This window comes from Stylophora pistillata, chromosome 1 (assembly GCF_964205215.1).
Source record: "Stylophora pistillata chromosome 1, jaStyPist1.2, whole genome shotgun sequence".
In the NCBI taxonomy this organism is placed as follows: Eukaryota; Metazoa; Cnidaria; class Anthozoa; order Scleractinia; family Pocilloporidae; genus Stylophora; species Stylophora pistillata.
This window is the reverse complement of record NC_142519.1, coordinates 60,604,113-60,628,061: the sequence shown is the minus strand read 5'-3', so window position 1 is coordinate 60,628,061 and position 23,949 is coordinate 60,604,113. Positions and strand designations below refer to the sequence as shown.

The 23,949-nt window shown below is 37.7% G+C and overlaps 1 protein-coding gene, 2 long non-coding RNA genes and 1 pseudogene across 7 annotated transcripts in view; 1 reads left to right on the top strand and 3 right to left on the bottom strand.

The window, feature by feature from the left end:
• Positions 1–717: 717 nt before the first annotated feature.
• LOC148743519 (uncharacterized) lies at positions 718–9,399 on the top strand. Its single transcript, XR_015989510.1, has 2 exons — positions 718–1,140; positions 5,960–9,399. It is a non-coding gene; the product is annotated as an uncharacterized LOC148743519 (long non-coding RNA).
• Positions 9,400–9,614: 215 nt separating this feature from the next.
• LOC148743518 (uncharacterized) lies at positions 9,615–11,309 on the bottom strand (annotated as a pseudogene).
• Positions 11,310–12,384: 1,075 nt separating this feature from the next.
• On the bottom strand, positions 12,385–15,602 carry LOC148743517 (GFP-like fluorescent chromoprotein amFP486). Its single transcript, XM_088727363.1, has 4 exons — positions 14,837–15,602; positions 14,203–14,421; positions 13,293–13,502; positions 12,385–12,638 (listed from the first exon to the last, which is right to left on the bottom strand). Exons 1-4 carry the CDS (start codon positions 14,989–14,991, stop codon positions 12,509–12,511), a joined length of 714 nt encoding a protein of 237 aa, XP_088583489.1. The 5' UTR covers positions 14,992–15,602; the 3' UTR covers positions 12,385–12,508.
• Positions 15,603–19,689: 4,087 nt separating this feature from the next.
• The window catches only part of LOC148743516 (uncharacterized), a 9,363-nt gene continuing 5,103 nt past the window's right edge, over positions 19,690–23,949 (bottom strand). For 3 of the 5 annotated variants that reach the window (XR_015989474.1, XR_015989486.1, XR_015989494.1), the window contains one exon: positions 19,690–23,949. This exon is cut by the window's right edge and continues 2,987 nt beyond it. This is a non-coding gene — a long non-coding RNA (uncharacterized LOC148743516). The other 2 variants (XR_015989478.1, XR_015989476.1) reach the window with 1 other exon arrangement.

Genomic DNA, 23,949 nt, shown 5'->3' with positions numbered 1-23,949 from the left:
TGCTCTTTCTCTAAAATAGCATTTGCACAACGAAAGCCATGTACCAGGAAGGGTTTTTCGCCGTTCAAAAATGGCAAAATTGATAGTCGCGATGAAACTGTTTTAGAGGGTAATTTTGAAAAAAAATTAAAAATTCATATTGGAATCTTTTGAAATTACAACAGCGTTTTCATACAAAGGAAGGGTCATAAAATCATCTTATATCGCAATAGTCATGGTATTTGATTCTGTTTCTTTTCACCACTCGAGGATGCGAAGCACATTTTATGGTGGTTTAAGGGCCTCTCTCAAGGTGAAAAAAGTTATTTTTTTGGAAAATATCAATCGCAAGAAACCGAATCTTGCATTTTCTAAACTAGTTTCATAAGGGTTGTCATGTGACAAAGTTTGAGAGATTTCGATTTTTCTATCTTGCACACCTATCCGTGGTATTTACTGAATGTCGCTCTTAAGACGCTCTGAAAGGTCCAAATAATAGATAAATAGACCAAAAATATGTCTACAATATGGGAAATCCACAATTGCTTTTTGTTTTAGTCTGTCTGTGATTAATTAAATGATTTAGGCTTTCCGGTAATGTTAAAGTCCAAACTAGTTCGTGTCCAATTATGACTAACGGGCGGTTGTGTTACCATTTCATTATGGATATCATTGACGTCGTAGAGGGTAACCATGCGAAGTTATTTTTACCCCCCCCAAAAAAAACTATATCTAAAATAGTTTTCGTGTAAAGATGTTCTTTAGATCCTTTCTTTTTCTATGACTACGGTGACTGCTATGCCTCAGGTATGATATAAACCATTCTTGCTCAAACCAAGTTAATAAATGGTGGCCAACCAACTTTTTTTGATGCAGCAATGAACCATTAAGGAACTGTGCGTTCTTTATATGAGCCGGAAACAGAACTTAGACTTTATCAATATTCGCTTTGTTCTTGTGGGCTGCCTACTACCCTCATGCAAAGATTACATAATATGATAATCTTAGTTAAAATGAATTACTTGACTTAGATAAATCTGTATCTGCCCAGTTTACATACACCGTGTAAGTCCGTTTTGCTGACGCTGTTGCCGTTGCTGAAGATTCAATTCAAGAACACAGTTGGCCACAAAATGCAAGTTTTCATTATTCTTCGTTATCGTGAGTGATTTTATTTACAATTGAACACTAATCTATGTTTATACGCTAAAAGTATATTCGTCATTATTGCGTAATGAATGATTACATAATCTTTATCGATCGCAAGGAGAACCTTTTCTCCACAAACTGAATAGCATCACTGATCTTAATAGGATTTCGCTTCAGTTATGGATGAACGAGTTACTTTATCTAAACGCTTACATGTAAAGATTTGTCTACTAAAGCAGTTATTTCTGTCGGTGTCTATCGATCAAAATCACGCGTTTAAAACCGAATATCAAGTATACCTCGCATCAACTCAGGAAAAGTGAAATTTTTCATGTCTGTGTTTTCGACTTTTCATTTTTGGTATATCTATGGGTTTTTGTCTAAAGCAGGAATTGACGTACAACTGATGAACAATGCCATAATACCTGCTCATTCACGAAGCTGGCGACTTTTACAATATTTTGTTATGTCATAGATTTAGCATTAATAACTACAATTTATTTCAAGTGGGTGGAAATTTCTTTAAGTGCGGTAATTTAAATGATTGCCCTCTAACTAAATAAACCAATCCAAAGAGAAAAGCTTTAGAAATAAAATACCTACATAGCTAATGCTCGTTTAAAGTTCTGATAAGTTCTACAACGACGAGGAATCTACCTCCGTGGACCTGTGAAGTGACAAGGATATTAGTGAGCTGGCTACATGAGTTGTGTCAATGTTTGTATCTGTAGATGAACTAAATGGGGACCCCTAAATAAAGTCCCTAGCTATTAACTAATGTACAAAAAATTAGTAAGTAAATTTTAAATAATTGTTAACAGTGTTACAAGGATCGGAATTGTCTAGAAAGTTCGCCAAGGTCAATGTCACGCAATGTGTTGTTTCGAGAATTTTCTAGAACTGTGACTCATCAGTTTAAAAATAGAATTTACTGTAATAGTTATAAATAGTTACTATTGTAATGGTTATAAATAGTTACTTTTGGAAACTTCTAGACTCTCTTCGGATGCTTATATAAGCAGCTCGCTAGTCAGGTTGTTGTGATTTGGGACTTCGTTCCCTGTTTGTGATCTACAAGCGATATTGTGTGACAAGTGACAAGTGAAGGGATTTTCCCGTTCAGATGTGACTGACATTCTGCTGTCAAGTCCAGAGCTGTTTGCCGTGGAGTGCGATACGTCGAAGGAAGTCTTCAGGAGATTTCGCCAAAGAGAAGGACAGTACTTTGCTTGTGTTCAGATAAGCGTAGATAAGTACATAGTTGATTTTAGTTGGATTGTTCCAAGAGTAGTCGCTAGCTCGTGTTAGGTTACCTCCCGTCGTTTACAGTTGAATAAATTGTGTTTCGTGGAAATAGCGAGGTTATTATCTTTCTGCCGGTAATCAGTTACCGTAACAACAGCATCATAATGCCTACTACGAAATGATATGAAATGATTCTGTGCACGATCTACATAGTTTCCAGCAACTGCTATTGTTGTCTATATTGTCTTAAAGGTCAATTTTTCTTATACTGGTCTTAAATATCGGGTTGGAACATCGCATCGCATACAAAGTCTTAATCTTGTTCAGCTCAACAATCAGACGGCCTGGAATCAACTGAAGTGTTCACCGTCAAAAATGCAGCTCGTTGGCATCTGCCACACAGTTTCAAGGTCTTTCAGATCCTCCTATTTGGCTGTGGCTTGCGACAAGGACTCCCGAATTGAAATGACAAATATTTTAAATGGGTGGTAAACCAGTCTCCTTGTCACCACATACCCTCTTTTATCAGTCTTCTCCACCCAAATTTTCTTGGTTTAGTGTTTATATCTCTATTTTTGCGATGACGCGTTTTATTGAATTTCCAATTCGTCTTCAAGACTTAGCCAAATCTAAGTTTCGACGTGGGTGTTCTCTCGGTAAATTCTGAAAAAAGTATTTTACTTTGCAACTTAAGGCTGGTGGAATGAGAACCGTCATTGGCCAAGGTGTGCTTGTAGCGTTACGGATCATAAGCTACGCGCTGAAAGGCGAAAGCTAGTGGTAGATGGAAAGACGCTGCCCCTTGGACTTCTTTAACTGAGAGACCGCGTCTTAAATTTTATTCTAACTTTACTCAAAAATCTATAGCACAGTAAACGGGCGACCATTACGTCACATGAGAGACCTTAAGCAGTCAAGACGGCAACGCAAAAGAAGACGTCGATTTAAAAATGAATTTCTACTTCCTATTTGAATTTCGAAATTGGCTGCATGTGTTTACCGTCTCTTACGGCGCCATACCTCAACTTTAGCACAACGTATATAAGCAGCGTTGAATTCAAAATGGAGATAAAAATAATTTGCCGTCCCGGTCTCCATTCGCAGACGACGCACATTTTGGTGATTTCACGTCGTTGTTTTGCAAAGGACGGCTAAGACGGTAAAAAGGTCTTCTAAAACGCACGTGCTGAGCTATTGCTCTGCCCATTAGATCTATCGTTTTGCCGCCTCGTTGCCGTCACCGTACTGGTTTACTTAAAGTCCCTAATTAACAAATTGGAGGACATTGGGGTAACTCGAGCACGTCCAGGGGCATTACAGAGGTCCGCAGGAAGGATAACGATACAGATGCTGGAAACGTAGCTACTGCGTGACCTGCGGCACTGAAACGTGCGGATCATAGGGTGCATGTATGTCGCCTTAATAAAAAGTAAACACAACACAATGGAATATAACATTAAAAAATAAAACATAACTAAATTTTGAAAATGTAAAAGTAAGAATTATATACTTTGAATTACAGAAAGGAACAAAAAGATAAAGTTATGAGTTCTAAAGTTATCCTCTGCCAAGTAGTAACATAAAAGTTGCGGATAAAAAAGTCATTTTATCTTTTGGAGAGCGAGATTAATCTTTCTGGTTCTTCTTGGGTTTGTGTTTTTCTTTTAATTCCTGATTTTGTTGAATGGTTCTTTGGGCAAAGTCTGTTCATCCTCTGGATAAAGCCGGATTAGAATCGTTCATTGGAAGCGGTTGGTTTGATATTTGTGGGTGTTACTGCAGCTCAACCGAGTGCGCTCTTTTTTCCTAACTGCCAAATTTATTGAAACTGTTAGAGGAACTTCACTCCTCTAATAGTACCTCAGGCATTGCTCTTACTAATAGTTCTTCATGCTTCTTCCTTCCTTCCTTGTTCTTTTGGTAAAAGTTTGCCAGCATTTGAACGTTTAATTTGACATGGTATATGGCAACTGCACAAATCCAGTTGAGATCACTCCCTTTAAATACAAATTCAAAGCAATGTAAAGAACAAGAACTTGAGCAACAACAACAACGGCACCAATAAAAATGATGATGATAATGATTATAACATCAGTAGTGATATTGACACTCATATCACTCACCAGATTTAGACATCAAAAATTTACAGTCTACAGAGAATTATGATAGCTGCATAAAGATTACTTACTTTAGAATTGAGTCTCTGCACTCATTCAGAGGTATGCCATTAACATTACGTACGTTGACTCTTTTGGACGATTGTTAATATCAACGATAATACTCTCATTTCCTTTCGAATGAGTCTCGGGATTTCTCTTTATCTATCTTTTTTTTTTTAATTAGTTCTTCTGGATTTCGTTGGCTTGGTTTATTTCCCGCGTAACTTAGACAACTAAAAAATCTAAAGCACCTATTGCTAACCCGCAAACAGCTACAGTTTTACTCTAGCCGGGTCAAAAATTTCAGTTGAATAAGGCTTTATGAATAAGGATTCAAATATTTCATTGGAAACAAAACAGTGAATAAACAAAAATATCATTTTCCTCTCGCCATTAATTTATCAGTTTTTGATGAAACAGGTGAATTACCTTTAATGTCTTTTTTGTTGGCTGCTCCATTCCAGCGATAATGATTGATGATGTCAAGTACAGGAAATCTGATTAATCATTGACGGTGTAGAAGCTTTCCTTAATCTTGGTAAAGGGTGGAGAAATATTACTTATATTCCAGGAACCTCAAAGATGGTTCCGGATGTTCTCCAATTTTGAGCCTTAATGGCGCACTTGAGCCAGTTTGTCTACAAATTGACACATGGTTTCCTGTTTCTTGAATGGGCATTCATCTTTGACGCGGCGGGGATGCTTCCAGTCCTTCTTCTGTAAAGTGTGACAGTCCCCTTCGTTCTGCCTTAATAGGAAAAAAAAGCCATATAGCGAAAACACAAGCACGCTTAATTCTCGATTACCGAGGTTTCAAATTGTTTCAAGGAGTAACTGATCGATATTTATTCATTTGATATTTTGCCTCAGAGTCTTGAGCTCAATCATTTGATTTAATTTTTTTCTCTGTGTAATCGTGTTGGGCAGGAAGTTTCTCTTGCGCATAGCGGCTGTTTATCGCAAATAACTATATAGTGTCCGGGCAAGGTCTGTTACTTCGTTCATTCTCTGGATTGTAAACTATAATCGTTCATTTCAAAGCGCTTGGTTTGATATTTGTAGGCATTACTGTAGCTCAACTGAGTGCGCTTTTTTTTTTCTCACTGGTAAAACATTTTAAACTACAAAGGAACTTTACTCCTCTACCATTTCCTTGTGGCGTGACTTTTACTAATAGTTCTTCACGTTTCTTCCTCCTTTCCTTGTTCCTTTGGTACAATTGCGATAGCATGAAAAAATTTAATATCATGATGTAATTGGTTTCTGAACAATAAAGTTCAAAGTAAAACAGTTAAAAGTATCAAAACCTATTCCAGCGTTAATGATTGATAATGCATGGCAAGAAGAGGAAATCTGATTTACTAAGGACGTTTCCACGCTTAACCTAAACTTGGTAAAGGAGTGGAGATATATTTTTCATTTTTCAGGCACCTCAAAGATGGTTTCTGAATAGTCTCCAGTCTTTCACTTCAGTGGTGCACTTAGGACACTTTCTCTACGAACTGACAGAGGGTTTTCTGGTTCTTGAATGGGTATCCATCTTTGAATCGAAAGCGAGAGAGTTCCAGTTCTTCTTCTGCAGCGTTCGACGGTCCCTTTCGTTCTGCTCACAGCCCGGATGGCAAAAAAAATAAAACAAATGGCGAAAATGCATGTATGTATTAAATGAGCTTTCAAATTGGTTCAGCGAGTGACTTACCTCAGGAAAATAATATTTACTATCCTAATGGTATCTTGAAAAGAAGAAAGAAAACCCCTGTTGATAGGGAACACCTATCACTGATAACTAAAGCTACCCACTAATATATGTATATGGATTGATTAAAACGATTAGTACATCCTTCATACATAATTATACGATTAGTACATATATGATTATGTACATAATCATACGATTAGTACATAATTCATCGGAAAAAGCTACCACAGCCTTCAAGGATGTTTCTTAAATGAAGTCTGCACATCCCGGTCTTGAGGAGTCCAAGGCTGGCAGCTGATATTTCTTCATTCAACATTTTTACCTTAGAGTCTCTTGGGCCCAAACATTAGAATGATTTTTTTCACGTGGAATCTGCCGCATATTTTAAGGGTGACTGTTCATCACACATAGTTTTATCACATAACCAAAGTAAAGCGTGCGCTCTGATTGGTCAATTTAGCGTCCCCCATTTGCCCATGGCAAATTGCCCATGGTATTTCCCATTTGCCCATGGTACGCTGCTGACGTGAGCAAATGCAAAGACTATTTTCCGCGCGCGCTTGTTTTTTTCTGGTCACGGAAGATTTGTTAAATAAAAGGGAACTCTTTAGCTACAATGTATCAATTTATGTTATAAAACAAATGATAAACACCACAGCGTACACTATGGAGTTATGGATGCACTTGGGAGGTTTGCAAAGCACTCAAGAAGCTAAAGTCGCTCTCGGCTATCGCCTCGAGCGACTGTTACGCTTCTTTCTGAATTTTTTTCAGGTCTGCTTTTCACTATTGCTTAAATAGTGCTTTACTGCGAGGATCGTGCCTCATACGTATCTAATACCGCAGTTCAAAATATATGAACTTCATATATTTATTCTATCTCATTTATCACTTTCACGGGTTTATTACGAATCAACTTAACGGCCTGCTCCCAGTTGGCTTGTTAGCTCAATTGGTAGAGCGCTGCACTAGTATCGCAGAGGTCAGTGGTTCGAATCCCGTACAGGCCTGATTTTTTTCAGGTCTGATTTTCGCTATTGCATAAATAGCGCTATCTACTGCGAGGATCGTGCCTCATACGTAACTACCTTTATGATACCAACATAAGGCATGTGGAGTTGTTCATACCGATAGGTGTCTCGTACAGCTACCAGAAGAACACCTAATCCCATCAGTAAATCTGACGCGCTTAAATTTGCGATCAGAAGTGACGAAGGCGAGCGTAGGGACTTGCGCGGATCTTGGTAAATTGTAAACAGCAGAAAGGCATTCGTGAGGATGATGACGGTAGAAAAATTGTTTCCTACAACAGTTAAAGTCAACCAGTAATTTGGATCATCGATTACTGACAAATAAAAGTCGTAGCTTGGATCTGAAGCATTTCGGGGAATCATAGCTCGAAGTTTTACACAAATAACGGGAACGGAAAGATAACCGTTTCACCTTTCACTTGGGGAGTTTGTAAAAAAGTTTTGATGCGGCAGTTTCTTGCTAGCTTTTAACTTGACCGTCACTCAGCGAATAAACCCATAAACTTTGAAATAATTTCCTCCTTAATCCTTCATTTCAGCATAAAATGTCGTCATGCAAAGTTCCTTAGAAATGAATAAATCATAGAGACGAGCCAGTCACGAATAGCCTTAGGTAGTTTGCAAGTTCCTTTGTTAGCCTTCCATTCAATGACGTTCCTTCTAAATCCGGCAATAAATGTGATGTCGGAAAATAGGTCATCAAACTCTTTTTCAGTTCACTTTTGGAAGAAAAGAACCCGTATAAAGTTAATAATACTTTGGTTATAAGGCTAAATGAGGACAACTGATGCTTGGAGTTGCGTAAAATGGATGGACATGACGAGCAACTGACATCATTGACCTTTGTTCGTTAATTCCACGAGAGTTACATCGTAAAAGGACAAAGCAATCGTTTAATTTTACTTTAGCTATTACTTGAGGAGGGAAACTGAAGCTTAGAGTTGCGTAAAACGGATGCAAAATATGAGGAAGATCATTGACCTTCGTCCATTAATGTACTTGTTATGCCGGCGTATGTGAAGGACAGCCGGAATATTCTCTCTGCGAACATCGGATGGACATGACGAGGAAAATCATTGATCTTCGTTCGTTAATTCTACGTAAAATATACGATAACAGGACAACCCAAGAATTTTCTATCCTTTCGTAGGGTATGACGAGGAACATCACTCCATTGACCTTCATTCGTTAACAAAATTGACCCAAGCCGTTTCAACGGAAGAACAAGATGAGGAATAATGTTGGCCCGGTCTTTGTCCTTTAATTCTCCTTAAGCTACATTGTAAAATGACAGCAAATGCATTTTCAATACATGATGGAGAGGAATGGACAAGGTATTGATTTGAACTTCGTTTGCTAATTCCACTTTAAGTTATGAAGGAAACCATCATTAGCTTAATTTTCTCTGGAAGAAAAAAATTAAAACCGCTTTCATCTCATTTTCGCTTGATTCATAGAATATTTTGGTCAAAATGGGCTAAGTTCCACTTCAAAGTTATAATGAAACGACAAAGCAGAAACCTGATAGACATTCAAAAATATTTTTTTATCGGTTGGCTGTAGGTTTGGTCATGTACTGGACTAAAAAAAAAAAAGTTCGTGTTCCTCCGAATGGATGGACTTCCGGAGAAAAAAAAGTGCATTCATTTTGTCGCGTGAAATCAGGTAACCGACTCAATGAAGCGCAACGCCACAATATTTATTTTTTTTTATGTTTGTTTGTTTTTTTTTTTACTTTTTTTTTAAATAACCTACATGTTATCAATTGCTGATGACATATTGAAAAAACAATCCTTCAAGGCTGAAAATGATATAACGCTTCGAAAAGTTATTTAATTTATCATTAATATGAAGCGTTGTATAGAAGTCAATTTGTTCCGAGCCCAATATACATACATGCTAATTCAAAGACTTATACAACGGTATCGCAGAAGTCATGGGTTCGAATCCCGTACAGGCCCGAGTTTTTTTTCAGGCCTCATTTTCACTTCTACTTAAGTAGTCTGCGAAGATCGCTCGCATACTAATTTCTTTAACCGCAGTTCACATACGATATGATTTTCATATATTCACAAACGTAGACCACAATTAATTGTTTTACTGTTAACGTTTGAAATAAACAAGCTTTTGTTTGGCCTTCTGCTGTTTTGGCTGCTCAACATAACAGTTATTTGCCTAATGGGAGTTCCATTGGGGCATTTGTTTCACAACTTGACTACATTTTAGACCTGAAAAACGCTCCAAAGATGAAGAACGGTTTTCAAAATTTTCTCGGAACCTCAAAGGAACTTTCTCATAAAACTCTTTTCATAATTTTAAAGGAGTTTATTCCTCAAAGTTTACTGTCAGTTTATTAATAAAAGTCTGCTTCTTTCTAGTATTTTTAACATTTTCCCGTTCATGTGATTTCCCATATTAAATCCTTCTGTTCTAGTCCAGTGAGTTTCCAACGAAGAAAACACCTGACGTAGCAAAAAAGTAACGTGACAATACCAAAACACGGTAACAAAACTCTAACATTATCGCATAACAAACGCGCGTCCAGTTTCTCCCCTCCTTATGTCACTTGTTGCTTATTTGTTGAATAAAGAAAAATGAGTCAAGTCGCTAACAGCGAGCCAAACTTTAGTTTATCTCGGATAGCTTTCCAGCAGCTTGCCAAAGCCCGGCGATATCTCGGCATTCTCCAAGCGTAAACGAATGGATTGGCTGCCGATTTGAAAAATATAAAGCGTGAGGTAACGACGCTGATTTTATGGAATACTATTGAATCTTCGCTGATCTGGCAAGGGCTGCAGAAGTTTTCCAGATGAAAAATTATAAACTGTGGAAGGTAAGTGATGTAAAACATCATTAGGATTGTCGTCACAACCCCTGCCATGTTCCGTTTACGTTCCAAAGCGAGCTTGTGGTTTCTGGCAGACGTGTTCGTACTTCGAAGAAGTTCTCGGCGTCGGCACGAAAGGGAACGGAAGCCTTTTACGAAGATAATCACGAGCAGCAAGGCTGGTAGCGAAATGTGAGTGTGCGTATAAATGAGCATGTACGTCTTTTCAGGAATGTTTATCACCGGAAGAAAGCAGATAAGGACTGATACTATCCATATCAAGATTATCAACCAGTAAACTCTCTTTCTTGTCATATTTGTCTTGCATCGAAAGGGATTATTGATGGCGTAAAAAACAAGCTGTTGACATTGCAACAATGGTAGCGCTACTGACAAAGAGTTTTGCGCCTAGAATGCATGATGCCATAGTTTCCACAATTGACGGTAATGGTGCCACTTGTTGCAAAGATCGATAGACATGTCTCAACGCCACTATGGGGATTACACACAGCCCCACAATCAAATCCGCCGAGCTTAAACTCGCCATCAATAATCATGGCGGAGCTCGAAGCGATCTCAAAGGATTGTACCAAATCGTAACTAGCAATATGGAATTGGCGAACGCAGTCACAGCTGATAAGACGAAATCTATGACAGCTAAAGTCATCCAGTACTCTGGCTCATTTATGATCCATAGCTAGATGTCAGAACGGAGACTACTTGTGGAGTTTTACCAGGTCATAGTCAACGCCACATCGAGATAAAGAACAAATCATGTCAAGCTCCCATAATTTTTTCTTTTTATGAGTGTACCAATATTAACTGCTTTATGCCCGAAATCATATTTACAAGGATCGTTGCCCACGAATAAGTTTTAAGAGGTAACAAAAGCGCGCCCTTGAATCCTTAAATTAAAAGTTTAGCTTCTGAAAACTGTGTAGTAGATCTCAATTTAGATTGGAAGTATGAAAAAAAGTATCTTCCCATGCAAAAACTTCATTCGAAAGTTTTCTTCTAGAAAGGACTACGCATGTAGCAAAGCGACGGAAAGAATATTACATCCCTGTACCAAACATAAGATAAAAGAGATTCTCGTTAAAGCCAATACCGTATGATATTATGACAGTTATGACCGTATGATTTTATGACTTTCAATAGTTCATATATTGAGCTACAAACCACTCAAAAGATATCGTTTCATCTTTTATTGAATAGAGCATGACACTAAATATGTGTGAGTAAACCTATGTGCAACCTATGTAGTTGCGGCTTGTAGAAATGGTATGCCTTGTTAAAATTCACAATTGCTAGAATATAAACAATAAAAGACATGAGCATGTTTTTGTGTTCAATGATCAATGAAACGATCGATATACGTTTTAAGCAGATCAATGCTAGGTTCATTATCTGATCTTTCAGTATAAATCCGCATATATCCTGCTTCGTGTCTTAAAAGATGACTGAATAATCGTCTGGTATCATCACTAGCTGGGTGTAAATCCAGGGTGATATATCCAAAAGGAAGTTGAGTTGCTTGAGAATACACTTGCATAATATTCTGCCATGTCATCGGAAAGGCTTGTAGTAATAAATTTTTAGTGATGAGGATGAGGAATTCCTCAGAATTCCCTGAGAAACTGTCTTTGGAAGTCTTCTGGACATGTCAGCTCTTTAACAAAGCTACTTGATTGCTGTTAAAATTTAAATGGGAGGTGGCAGGGTTTGGTATTCAGTGTCTTGGGTTCTAAACACTGCTCGATACTGTTTGCAATGTTACTATTTAGTGGTTTGACAGTTGTTTGTCTATCTGTACCCGAAAAGTAAAAACAAGGCTGTTCTGAGCCTACAGTTGTGATACCAACAACTCTTGATCTATTTCAGCTTAGCAAGGGCAGGTTTCTGCAATAGAAAAGCCGTTTTTTTCGGTGATCTGTCCCACAAGAACCTAGGCATATAGTTTGCTAACAGGTTGCAAATTCAAATCATGCATATTTTTCCCACCAAGAAAGCTCTTTTTATAAAATTTCCTACCCATGTATCTTGTGCAACTAAGAAGTTAACAGTGAGAAAAAATGTCAAAAGTTATGGGCTTAACGAATTGATCCGCAGGATTACAGAAGATTGAGAGAACCTGTTGGTGGAAATTCTGTAATAATTTTTGCGATAGCCGGACATTTAGCCTATTTGAGACCACGATGATACTTCAAATATGTAATCAGCAAAGAAACTAGTAACTCTTGTCCCATGATTGACCCAGTTATTTCGTTTGTGTAACTCAGCACAAGGAAAGACACATTGTTTGCCCAGATTTTATTCAATAATCTGTGAATATTCCAATGAATTACTTGTCAAAATACATGTAATTAGATACATGCCATGTGGTTTTTTTGTCCACATCGGTTTTGACTCCTTGCAATGTTCAAACCTCGAGGACTCTTGCCACAGCATGTTCTTCAAGTTTAAACGCCAGTCCTTCCTTATCAAGGTTGGTTCTGGTAAGACGAAGATCCACAAAATGGCTCGGTGGCATCTGAACTGGCTTGTTGGCCCTGAGGAGTAAAAGATCAAGGATAACTCGTGACGTTCCGTCCTAAAATATGAGGTATAAAAGTAAAAGAAATTGATTTATCGTCTAATTCCAAGGTCTTAAAAGCCTTAGTAACCTCGGAGATCCAGATAGTTTCCATCAGTGTAAGTTAACATCGTGATGGAATCGTAAGCGAACAAACTGGAGCCTCGGTTTCCTCTGTAACTATGAAGTGTAGTTGCTAAAGCAGTGATTGCAAAATTAGATGGCAAAATCTCGACGGTGACTTAAACCGTTCAGCAAAACTGCTTTTCTTTATAATTTGTCCTATTACCACAAGACAATCATTTTCCAATTTCAATTATCGCACTACCGTTAATGGAGTTCTTCTTTCCAAAAGTAATGTCCCTTTATCTTTGCAGTATGAACCTTACTGAAACAGGCGAAATAAAAATGATCTTCTTGACCATTGAGCCTCAAGAATTAAATTCGTATTTCTCACAGCTAGCAGCTACATTCTTCCATATGGAGATACAGAGAAAATTTATTGTCACGTTTGATAACTTTTCCAATTCTCATTATAACGTAGTTAAAAAAATAATACTTTTTAAGGGGCTCAGGAAAGTCCACGAAGAATGAGTTAGATATATGTAAATCTATGTACCCGTATAACTACCTGTAATTGTTTTCATATCGGCATTTCAGAGTTTTGCCTCCTTCAACCATCAGGTACATGATAGTGTCTCCCTTGATTATTCCATCACAAGGAGTCATTTTCTCTGAGGTTGGTTCCCAGCCAAGAGTCCTTTTCTGCATGACGGGACCGTCAATGGGAAAGTTGCCTCCTTGAAAATTGGTCTTGTGCATAAGGGTGTTGCCTTTGAGGCTGTCCAAGTAGAAAGTATTTCAGAACACAGAATAGGTAATACATAACGAACAACTGCGGCAGAAAAATCTTTAGTTCTTTTAACGTGGAAGAAAGGTTGAAAAAGGAATGAGACTGAAGCAAAAAGAGTAAACAAGAGTAGGGCTTAAAGAAACGAACATAATCAAGGATAAGCGAATAAACACGGAATGCCAAATCTCCAAGCTCAAAAATTAAGGTTTACTTTTGAAAACTAAGGTTTGCCCTATTCCTTTAAGGAAACAAAATAATTTACCTGTTTACGCAATTTACTGCAGTTTTGGTTTCATCTTCGGTGATGTAATTTAGAAACATGAAAATCAGTCATAAATGTTCACTTTCTCGCGTCGCGATCAAATCTTTGTGCAATGATGCAAAATATGTGAGAAAGTTGAAGTGACTGGTAAAAATATCAAAGACTCCATAAAATAGAAGATATCTCAAGAGTTTTTTGGCGCTTTATAAATTATTGATATTAATTGTAGAACAGTTAATGATTATTTGGAGGAGGATCTTTCTCCGATGCTTTCGTTCTTTCATCATTAATAAAAATAAAATGCGTAGAGCCCGACAGCGAAATCAACACAAGCAGATGAGAAACGTTCCCTTTTTTATCAGAGACTTCTGTGCAGTCTGCCAGTTAGAAAGCTGATAACCAGTTAGTTGATAAGGAAATGCTCACCTCATTTCCACAGTGGCCGTGGCACATCCTCCATCTTCAAATGTTATTTTTCTGTCGTATTTTAGACCTTCGGGAAATGCCAGCTTGAAATAGTCAGGTATATCAGCAGGGTACTTCATAAAACACTTGAATCCATACTTCAAGGTCGGTGCCACTAAGTCAAAGGCAAATGGAAGGGGTCCGCCCTTTATAACACGGAATGTTCCTGCTTGCTTGCCTCTGAAATATTCAGATGGAAAGGGTTTTTGTCATGGTATTACTTTAAAAGCGAAATCGCCGCAACTACACTTGATTTATTTGTTTAATTTCATCACGAGCGATTTCTTTACAATGACTTCTGATTAAAGAACATTGTTAATTTTAAGTGTAGGAATTGACTATGAAGAAAACTGAATTACGTCACAGAGTCCTGATGTATCTACCTTTTTGAGGCAACCAGATGTTACAAATGGGCAGAAGAAACATAGTTGACATAATCAAATTCTCATCCATTGGAAGTCTGCAAGATGTGGTTTATTTTTCAAGTTTGTGTTGGTAACAAATGAGTTAGCAGGTAATCCCCGATTATCTGACTAGCACTGAATTTACTCAAAAGGTGAATTTAAATGCAGGTCGTTGTCTCGCATAAACTTACTCGTAAGGTTTTCCAGTGCCTTCTCCCTCGATGGTAAATGCATGACCATTGATGCTTCCTTCCATAAGCCAGGTCATCTTCATGGTATCGGCTAAGGCCTTAATATTGGAAAGAAAAAAACAACAAATAACTGTTGTGGAGCTGAAGCTCAACATTCCTCTGTTTCAAGCTTTACGCCAGAAAACTTTACATGATGTTTTCAAAGTTACATAACATGGCACATTTGTCACCTTTATGGTATCGGCGATAAACTGGCTATACACTGAGAAAAAATGTGTAAAACTTTATCGAATCGAAACTGCCTATAACACAGAACTCTCCGTGGCTGTGATTATCTTTGCCGCAAGTTTATTAGGTATAACATTATCATACATTAAACCAAACAGTCAACGGACCAAATTGACCGTTATGACACCGAAGACGGGTGACAATCCGTTTCGATATTTCCGAACCTTTTGCTTTAGAGCTGAGATTCAATTGACGTTTCAATATTTTAGCAAGTTAAGCCTGAAATAGTTCACAAGTTGTTTTAGAATCACATGGTGTGGTGTGACAGAAAGGTTTGAACACTTGATTGAATTGAAAAAAGAAAAGGTAATAATGACTGAGTTGCAATTTACTTACTTGCTTTGAATGAGACATCTTGAGATCTTTCTTTCCTGAGGCTCAAACGTTTCGAACAAGTGGCGCTTCGATTCGGCGGGTCTGTCTAGCAGGTCAGAAGCTGACTGATGTCTGACTACCACCTTTCGCCAAATTTATAGCAATCTCCCGCCTCATATTATGTAACTACGCCGCATAAAATGCAATGTTACGTAACTATCGACGCTTTAGTTGAAAAAGTGTGCTACTTGTAAATCCTGCTACAAGAATTTACCGGCTCTCAACCCACGTTATGTAACTACGCAGCATATTATGCAATGTTATGCAACTATCGACGCTTTAGTTGAAAACGTGTGCTACCTGCAAATACTACTATAAGAATTTACCGCGCGTCAACCCACGTTATGTCACTACGCAGTATATAACATGTGAACCTAACTGATGTCTAACCTGCACCTTTCGCGTTACGTAACTACGCAGTATATGTAACAGGTGAAGCTCACTGATGTCTAACCTGTACCTTTCGCCAGATTTATAGTACCACAAACGTGATCATTTAAGCAGAAAAAACGCAATTGATTTCTTTTCTGGGTACCGAACATTGGGCGCAACTTAAAACTACTGGAAATGCACCGCACCCACCTTAGCTCAAGGTCAATCTCAAATTCGTGCATGACAGATTTCCATTAATAGTACAGCTGTAATCCAGTTTAGAATCAATTCCTCTTTCATCTTTTGTCTGGGCTCCTCATGGTCTTATCGGTATCGCACAGTCAGATAAATTCTATTTTGGTCTCTTAATTTGGGTGCAATATGCGCAACCTAAACGTAATGGAAATGCACCGCTCGTACAGAAAAACGACTCTCGCCTCAGCACCCTACGTTATGTTATTACTCAGCATATTATGCAATGTTACGTAAATATCGACGCTTTAGTTAAAAAAGTATGCTACATGCATGTTGTGCTACAAGAATTTACCGGCTCTGAACCCACATTACGTAACAAAGCAACATATAATGTAAATGTCATTTGCTTATCGACGCTGCAGTTTTAAAAAATGTAGCTACATGTATGATGTATCAATAACAATCGATAAAAACCACTTTACTATTAATATCGAAAAATACTGAGGTCCTGTAAACAAACTTTTAGATACCACTTTTCAGTCACAGCTGATTAGGCGAAATGAATGACAGCTAAAGTCATCCAGTACTCTGGCTCATTTATGATCCATAGGATGATGTCAGAATGGAGACGACTTGTGGAGTTTTACCAGCTCATAGTCAACGCCACATCGAGATAAAGAGCAAATCATGTCAAGCTCCCATAATTTTTTCTTTTTTATGAGTGTACCATTATTAACTGCTTTATGCCCGAAATCATATTTACAAGGATCGTTGCCCACAAATAAATTTTAAGAGGTAACAAAAGCGCGCCCTTGAATCCTTAAATTAAAAGTTTATTTTTTGAAAACTGTGTAGTAGATCTCAATTTAGATTGGGAGTATGAAAAAAAGTATCTTCCCATGCAAAAGCCTCATTCGAAAGTTTTCTTCTAGAAAGGACTACGCATGTAACAAAGCGACGGAAAGAATATCACATCCCCGTACCAAACATATGATAAAAGAGATTCTCGTTAAAGCCAATACCGTATGATATTATGACAGTTATGACCGTATGATATTATGACTTTCAATAGTTCATACAATGAGCCACAAACCATTCAAAAGATATCGTTTCATCTTTTATTGAATAAAGCATGACACTAAATATGTGTGAGTAAACCTACTTTCCCTTAAAAAGAATATAGCAGCTACCTGGGAGAAATACGAATTTAATTTATGAGGTTCAATAGCGAACAAGATTAATTTTATTTCACCTATTTCAGTAAGGTTCATACCGTAAAGAAAAACGAACCGATTGCTGATGGAAAGAACAATTTCATTAATGGTAGTGCGATGATTGAAATTGGAAAGTGATTTTGAGATTTTGCCGCTGATTTTTGCAATCATCGCTTTACCAACTACACTTCATAGTTAGAAAGAAAATTGAGGCTCCAGTTTTTTCGCTTACGATCATATTACCATATCGAGTTACACTGATGGAAGCTATCTGGATCTCTAAGGTTACTACGGCTTTTTGTTAAGACCTTAGAATTAGACATTGTTATATATTATAGTTTGGAGAGTACGAAAAATGTGTAAGGATAGCTTAAGGCGCAGCCCACAGTAGTTTTTTTTTTTTAAGCTAAGCTAGCTTTTTGAGGGCTGTCCAAACTTCCCGCGTTCATCTATAACTCCATATACGCACAGCTAAAGGCATGAACAAATTCTTTCAAAACAGCAAGGATCTGCGCGAAGAAGATTTTTATTGTGATAGAGTACAAACTTTTCACAATGCACAAAAAAGTAAAGAACGACCCTATTGACTGGTCAAAAACACGCCACGTTTTAGACTTGGGTTTGAGCGAGAGAATTTGATCCAGTTAACCGATAACTGTGAATGGAAAGCTCAAAAATAACGGGAGAAATAGAAAAAATCAAAGCTAACTGAACTTATGTGTCACTATAAAAAATTTAAAAATAAAAGACCCGGAGACGAAGTTGTCAAGGGACTTAATTGTTCAAAAGAATGTTCACGCTGCGCTTGCTGAGTTTTTTTGGCTTTGTTTTTGCTGCTTGTTGGGTCAGGACCTAAAAGGTCAATGCAGATAGAAAAATTGGGCAGTCGTTCGCTGGTTTCTTCCATATTTCAAAGAGAACGAAAACTGTACTGCAGCTTATCAGCACAGCATCTCTGCAGCCAGGTAAAAAAGAAAAGCCCACGTTAACTTGTTTAAGTACAAGCGTGCGTAAATAAAGATTTTATTCATAGCGGTTCAATAGGACCTAGATAGGGCAAGCATGCTTTGTTATAATCCCTCTTTTTACCATTTTAAGCCTAAGCAATACTACGAAGTTATATTCCACGTAGTCTCTCTTTCAGGAATCAAAACCTCACGAGACATTGTATTTCATAGCCCCATAAAGGTCCTGAGGGATAAACCGGCGCATTTTAGTGGTTTTGGTTCCTTTACGTCGAGTGCCACATGACACAAGACCAAACAAAATCAGAAAGGGATGAAAGTGAGTCATTTGTAGCCTCAAGACATTGCATTTCATAGCCCTGTAAAGGCCCCAGCCCGTTCCCACAACCCTTGGAAATTTCTGAAGTATTCACAAGAGCCCTGATTAAAGATCGCGAAAACAAAATAGCACGCATGCCAAACGGAGAAACCAAAATATACTTAACATGACTGCACAATATCAATTATATCGTGCGAGGCCCAGACAGGAGATGAATAAAGAGATTATTCGATACTGGATTACACAGGTACAATTCACAGAAATCCGTCTGCTGCGAATTTAAAATTGTTATGAAATAGGTTGTTGTTTATAAAACAGAAGTGTATCAAAATCCTTTAAAAAGTGATATCTAAACCTCGGTATAAAGGAACTAGTATTAAGGCAGTTTTTGTCAATTCCTATCAATACATCACACAAGTAGCAGACTTTTTAAACTAAAGCTTCGATTGTTACATAACATTGCATAATATGCTCCGTAATTACATAACGTGGGGTGGGAGCTGGTAAATGCTTTTCGGGGAATCCTCCGTGCTGAGGTAGATAGCGGTGAATTGAAGTGGTTTTGGTTTCTCTAAGTGGAGCACCAGAAAGCGCATAACCAAACGAAAATCAGGAAGGTATCAAAGTGGGTCATTTGTTGTCTCGGGACATTGCGTTTCAAAGCCCCATAAAGGCCCTACTACCCTCTAACCCCTCTCCCATCCCTCAAGTCCCCCCCCCCGAGATACTCTGGAGTTTGCAGCAGAGCCCTGATGATAGATCGGAGAAAAAAGTCGCACCGAAATGGAGAGACTAAAATATACTTAATCTAATTGGGCAATACCAATAGTATCGTGCGGAGCCAGGACAAGATCTAATTTAAGAATTTAAACCAAACTGGATTAAAGTTTTTCAATTTCAGCGTTTCAATTTCAGCGTTTCAGACAGAAGGGTGTTAGACTTATACCGAGAAAAATCCTTTGATAAATGGTACCTAAACCTTTGTTTCCAAGACCTGGTATTGTGCGATACGACAAGGCGGTTTTTGTCAATTCTTATAAATGCATCATATATGTAGCAGACTTTTTAAACGAAATCGTCGATAGTTAAATAACAATGCATATTATTAAAAACTGAATAATTGGATAATGCAATTCAAGACTTTTTATTGGTTTAGCCATTATAGTATAGGAGCCAATATACCATAATCTAATATCTGTACATTGTGACATCCGGTTTCTTCTTACAAAATAAAGTCCAGAAGATTTGTCTAATATCTTGGAAGCGTTTTTTTAATAAAACAATTTTTCCACTCGCTCTTGTTGGATATGAGATGATTATAACCAACTCGGCGCTACGAAGCTCTTTGGCGATCTATCATCTCATATCCAACGCGCGCTAGTGAAATAATTGTTAAATATGCTGCGTAGTGACATAATGTAGGGCGGGAACCGAAAAATTCCGTGCGGAGCCCTGACGAGATATAGATTAAAAATTTATACAAAACTGGATTACAGCGTTTCAATTAATAGAAAAATCCGTCATGCAAGAATTTGAAATTGTTTGTTAGACAGAAGGTAATTATAATTATGGCGAAAACAATATTTTGAAAAGTGGTATCTAAACCTTTATTTACGGGACCTCAGCATTTTTCGATATGGTAAGGCGATTTTTATCAACTTTAATCATTACATCATACAGTTATTAACATTTTTAAAACTGCGGCGTCGATAGGTATATCACATTTACATAATATGTTGCGTTGTTACGTAATGTGGGTTGAGGGCCGGTAAATTCTTTTCTTTTTGGTTTCTATAACTCGAGCACCAGGAAGCGCAAGACTCAAAAAAAAATCAGAAAGGTATCAAAGTGAGTCATTTGCAGTCTCCGGACATTGCATTTCATGGCCTCTTAAATGCCCCACCCCTCCCCCCTCCGCTCCTTCCCCGCTGAAGCAAGAGTCGTTTTTCTGTACGTGTGATGCATTTCCATTAGTTTTAGGTTGCATATATTGCACCCAAATTGAGAGACCCAAATAGACTTTATCTGACCGTACGATACCGATAATACTATGCGGAGCTCAGATAAGAGATGAAAAAAGAATTGATTCCAAATGGATGACAGTTGTATTATTAAACGGAAATCCCTCTAGTACGAATTTGAGATTGACCTTGAGCTAATGTGGGTGCAACGCACTTTCATTACTTTTAAGTTGCGCACAAAGTTCGTGTCGGATCAGAAAATCAGTTGTGTAATGTCTGCCTAGCTGGTCACGTTCGTGGCTCTATAAATTTGGCAAAAATGTAGCTACATGAATGATGTATCGATAACAATTGATAAAAACCACTTTACTATTAATCTCGAAAAATACTGAGGTCCTGTAAACAAACGTTTAGATACCACTCTTCAAAGGATTTTTGTCGGTATAATTATAATGCCCTTCTGTCTAATAAACAATTTCATATTCGTAAGAGACGGATTTTTCTGTAAATTGAACCCCTCTAATCTCTCACCCATTAAATTATGTAACGATGCAACGTATTGAGCGATGTTATGCAACTATCGAGGCTTCAGTTTAAAAAGTCTGCTACATGTATGATGTATTGATAAGAATTTATAAACACCGCCACATCGTATCGTAAAATACCAGTTTCTGTGTACCGATGCTTGGATGTCACTTTTAAAAGGATTTTTGGTCGTATGAGTTTAATTCACTTCTGTTTTTAAACAATTTCAAATTAGTAGGTGACGAAAAGACAAAAAGTGTCTGCGCATGCTCAAAAACTTTACGCATGCGTATGAATGAAAATGTATAAGTGTGCATGCGTAATTTATTTAATTTAAGTTCTGCGCATGCTCGAATAAGTTATACGCATGCGCGATGGTGATAGAGTTGTTTTTTAGTGCGTTTCAAGTTAAAAAACCGTCACCGTTACGTTTATATTTTTCAGAAATAAATAAAATAATTAAATTATTAAAAAAGAAGAAAGAAAAAAAAGAAAAAAGAAAAAATAATTGGTGCGACCAGGATTCGAACCTGGGATCTTAAAAACGTCATCGGTACGTTTTGACTTTTGCGGAAAACGAGATGAAAATAAATAATTAAATAAAAAAGAAAAATCAAATAGAAGATAGATAAAAAAAAAATGTGATGCGACCAGGATTCGAACCTGGGTCATTGTATCGTCACCGGAACGTTACCGATACGTTTTTGTCCGATGTCCTACATCTGAGTGAAGTGTGAGTGGAATAAAGTAATGTTGGTCAACTTCTCGAAAAACAGTGAACTTGTTCCAACCTCTTGATTTTGTTCATCTATTTAAGGATGCGGATTAGCCCAGGTATTAGGCACTGCCTGGGGTCAGCCTCGTTCTAGTCATTGTATTCCTCAACTTTACTCAGTTCGTGGCACTCATACACTCACGGTAAGACATTACCACTAATAAATCTCTCTTCCTCTTTCCTGCTCCTGTCGCGTAAAACACGTAAAGATGCTATGACTCGATTAAAATTTGATAGACAGATAACCATGCTCTATGGTTCATTTTCCCCGAGAAATGGGTATGTTCATGAGCATGGTGATGCGTTTTTTGAATACCGTTTTCGTTCGATTTTTTTTGCTGATAATTTGAATTGCGTCGATGTATCGTTGTTATTTTCCTCACTTGCGGAATTTTGTATAGAATTTAAAACACTTTCGTCACTGCTAGTGATCACACCTCGCGCGTTACAGTTTATTTTTTAATTAAGATTTGAGCTAAAGTAAACATTTTTATTGAGAAAAAAATGCTATCGCCAATTCGTGAGAGAGAAGAGAAATTTATTGGAGACATAACGTGAGCTGTACTCCTTCGCGTATGAAGTGTTTTGATAATGGAGAATGTGGAAGGACAGTGATTCGTCCAGATCACCTATGGAAGTTTACTAAAGATAACAAGTAAGTCTGAGCGTTTAAGACAATTATCGCGGAAATATAAAATATACTAAAATGTATAATTTCCCTCTCATGTAGAGTCTTTGAAAAGAAGAGAAAGCAGCGAGCAAAGAGAACTCGTCCTTATAAGCTAAAAAGAGAAAATCCCAGCACCCTCCTTTACTACCAGAAATGACTATAGACCACATGTCTGCAAAGACAGGTCCATTGAACACAGAATCGAACAGAGGTGTCGCAGGTAACACCCGGAGAGTATGATGTGATAGAAGTTTCTAATAATGGTTAGCAGATGGGGTACATTTCTAAACTTAGTATGGTCATAAATAAAATTCGACAAAAAAAACTGTTTACAACATGATTTTATTTTGTCTTTGTTTCGCGTAAACATACACACATACTATCCCCCTACTACAGTGGTTACACAGCGTTCATTTCATCTTCTTTTTCACCATCATCATCATCATCATCACTTTCATCCAATAACGGTTAGTTGATCAGACGATTCAATGGGAATTTTCTCCTGGCCACGGCAGCCTCTAATGCCTCCTCCCAATCCATACCGTCTTCATTCATCAATCGTCGAGCGGTATGCATGACTTGCCTTTGTATTTCATCCTGTTTAATACGGTTATACCACTTTAGACGATGCAAGTATAACCTTCGCAACTTACGCCTAGCTAAAGGTAAGAGCGAATTGTCATACTCGGATGCCCCCTCTTTTTCCTGTTCTTCTTGTTCAGCCAAAGTTGTTTTCATATCACCTTTCACTTCCTGTTTCAATTATGATCACGAATTCATACTGACAATGTCATCATCATCATCGTCACCGTCATCCTTGTCTTCATCTTCACCTACATCATCATCGTCTTCATCGTCTGTGTTCTCAGACTCTTCATCTTCTTCTAATGGTTCGCCAAAGACATCTAGATCCTGAGAATTATCAGTCATGGTCACACACACACACACACACACACACACACACACACACACACACACACACACAGACACACACACACACACGCACTATAAGATTTCTCGATGTGTACTTGCTGGTGGTTGTTCCTAAATGATTTCTGTCCATTGTGTAGGGCTGTTTTAAAGTTTCACTTTTCTAGGATACATTCGCATACATCCTTCATGTGTCAAAAGATGACTGAATACACGGTGAACATCCTTACTAGCAGGATGTAAATCCGGGGTGATATACCCGTAGGGTCGCTGAGTTGCCTCAGAATACACCTGCATAATATCTTGCCATTCCATGGGAAAGGCTTGTAACAATAAATGTTTGAAACCCAATTGATCGCGTGGGTTTTTGAAAGCAACTTCGTAATGAGCATTCCTTGAAATACTTTTTGCATATTTGCCAGGTGGAAACATATCTTGACAAATATAGATAACAGTAACGTTACGATGATGAGAATGTTTGGTGAAAAGGTCTAACACTTCTTAATCGTCTCCTCCTTCAGTCA

Bases quoted from the DNA above. Each gene is read 5' to 3' on its own strand.
- LOC148743517 (XM_088727363.1), bottom strand. From the start codon at position 14,991: ATGTTGAGCTTCAGCTCCACAACAGTTATTTGTTGTTTTTTTCTTTCC. The intron at 13,503-14,202 runs GTGAGCATTTCC...CTACTTGGACAG, and splicing joins ACGGCCACTGTGGAAATGAG to CCTCAAAGGCAACACCCTTA. The intron at 12,639-13,292 runs GTAGTTATACGG...TTTACTCCTCAG, and splicing joins CGATATGAAAACAATTACAG to GGCCAACAAGCCAGTTCAGA.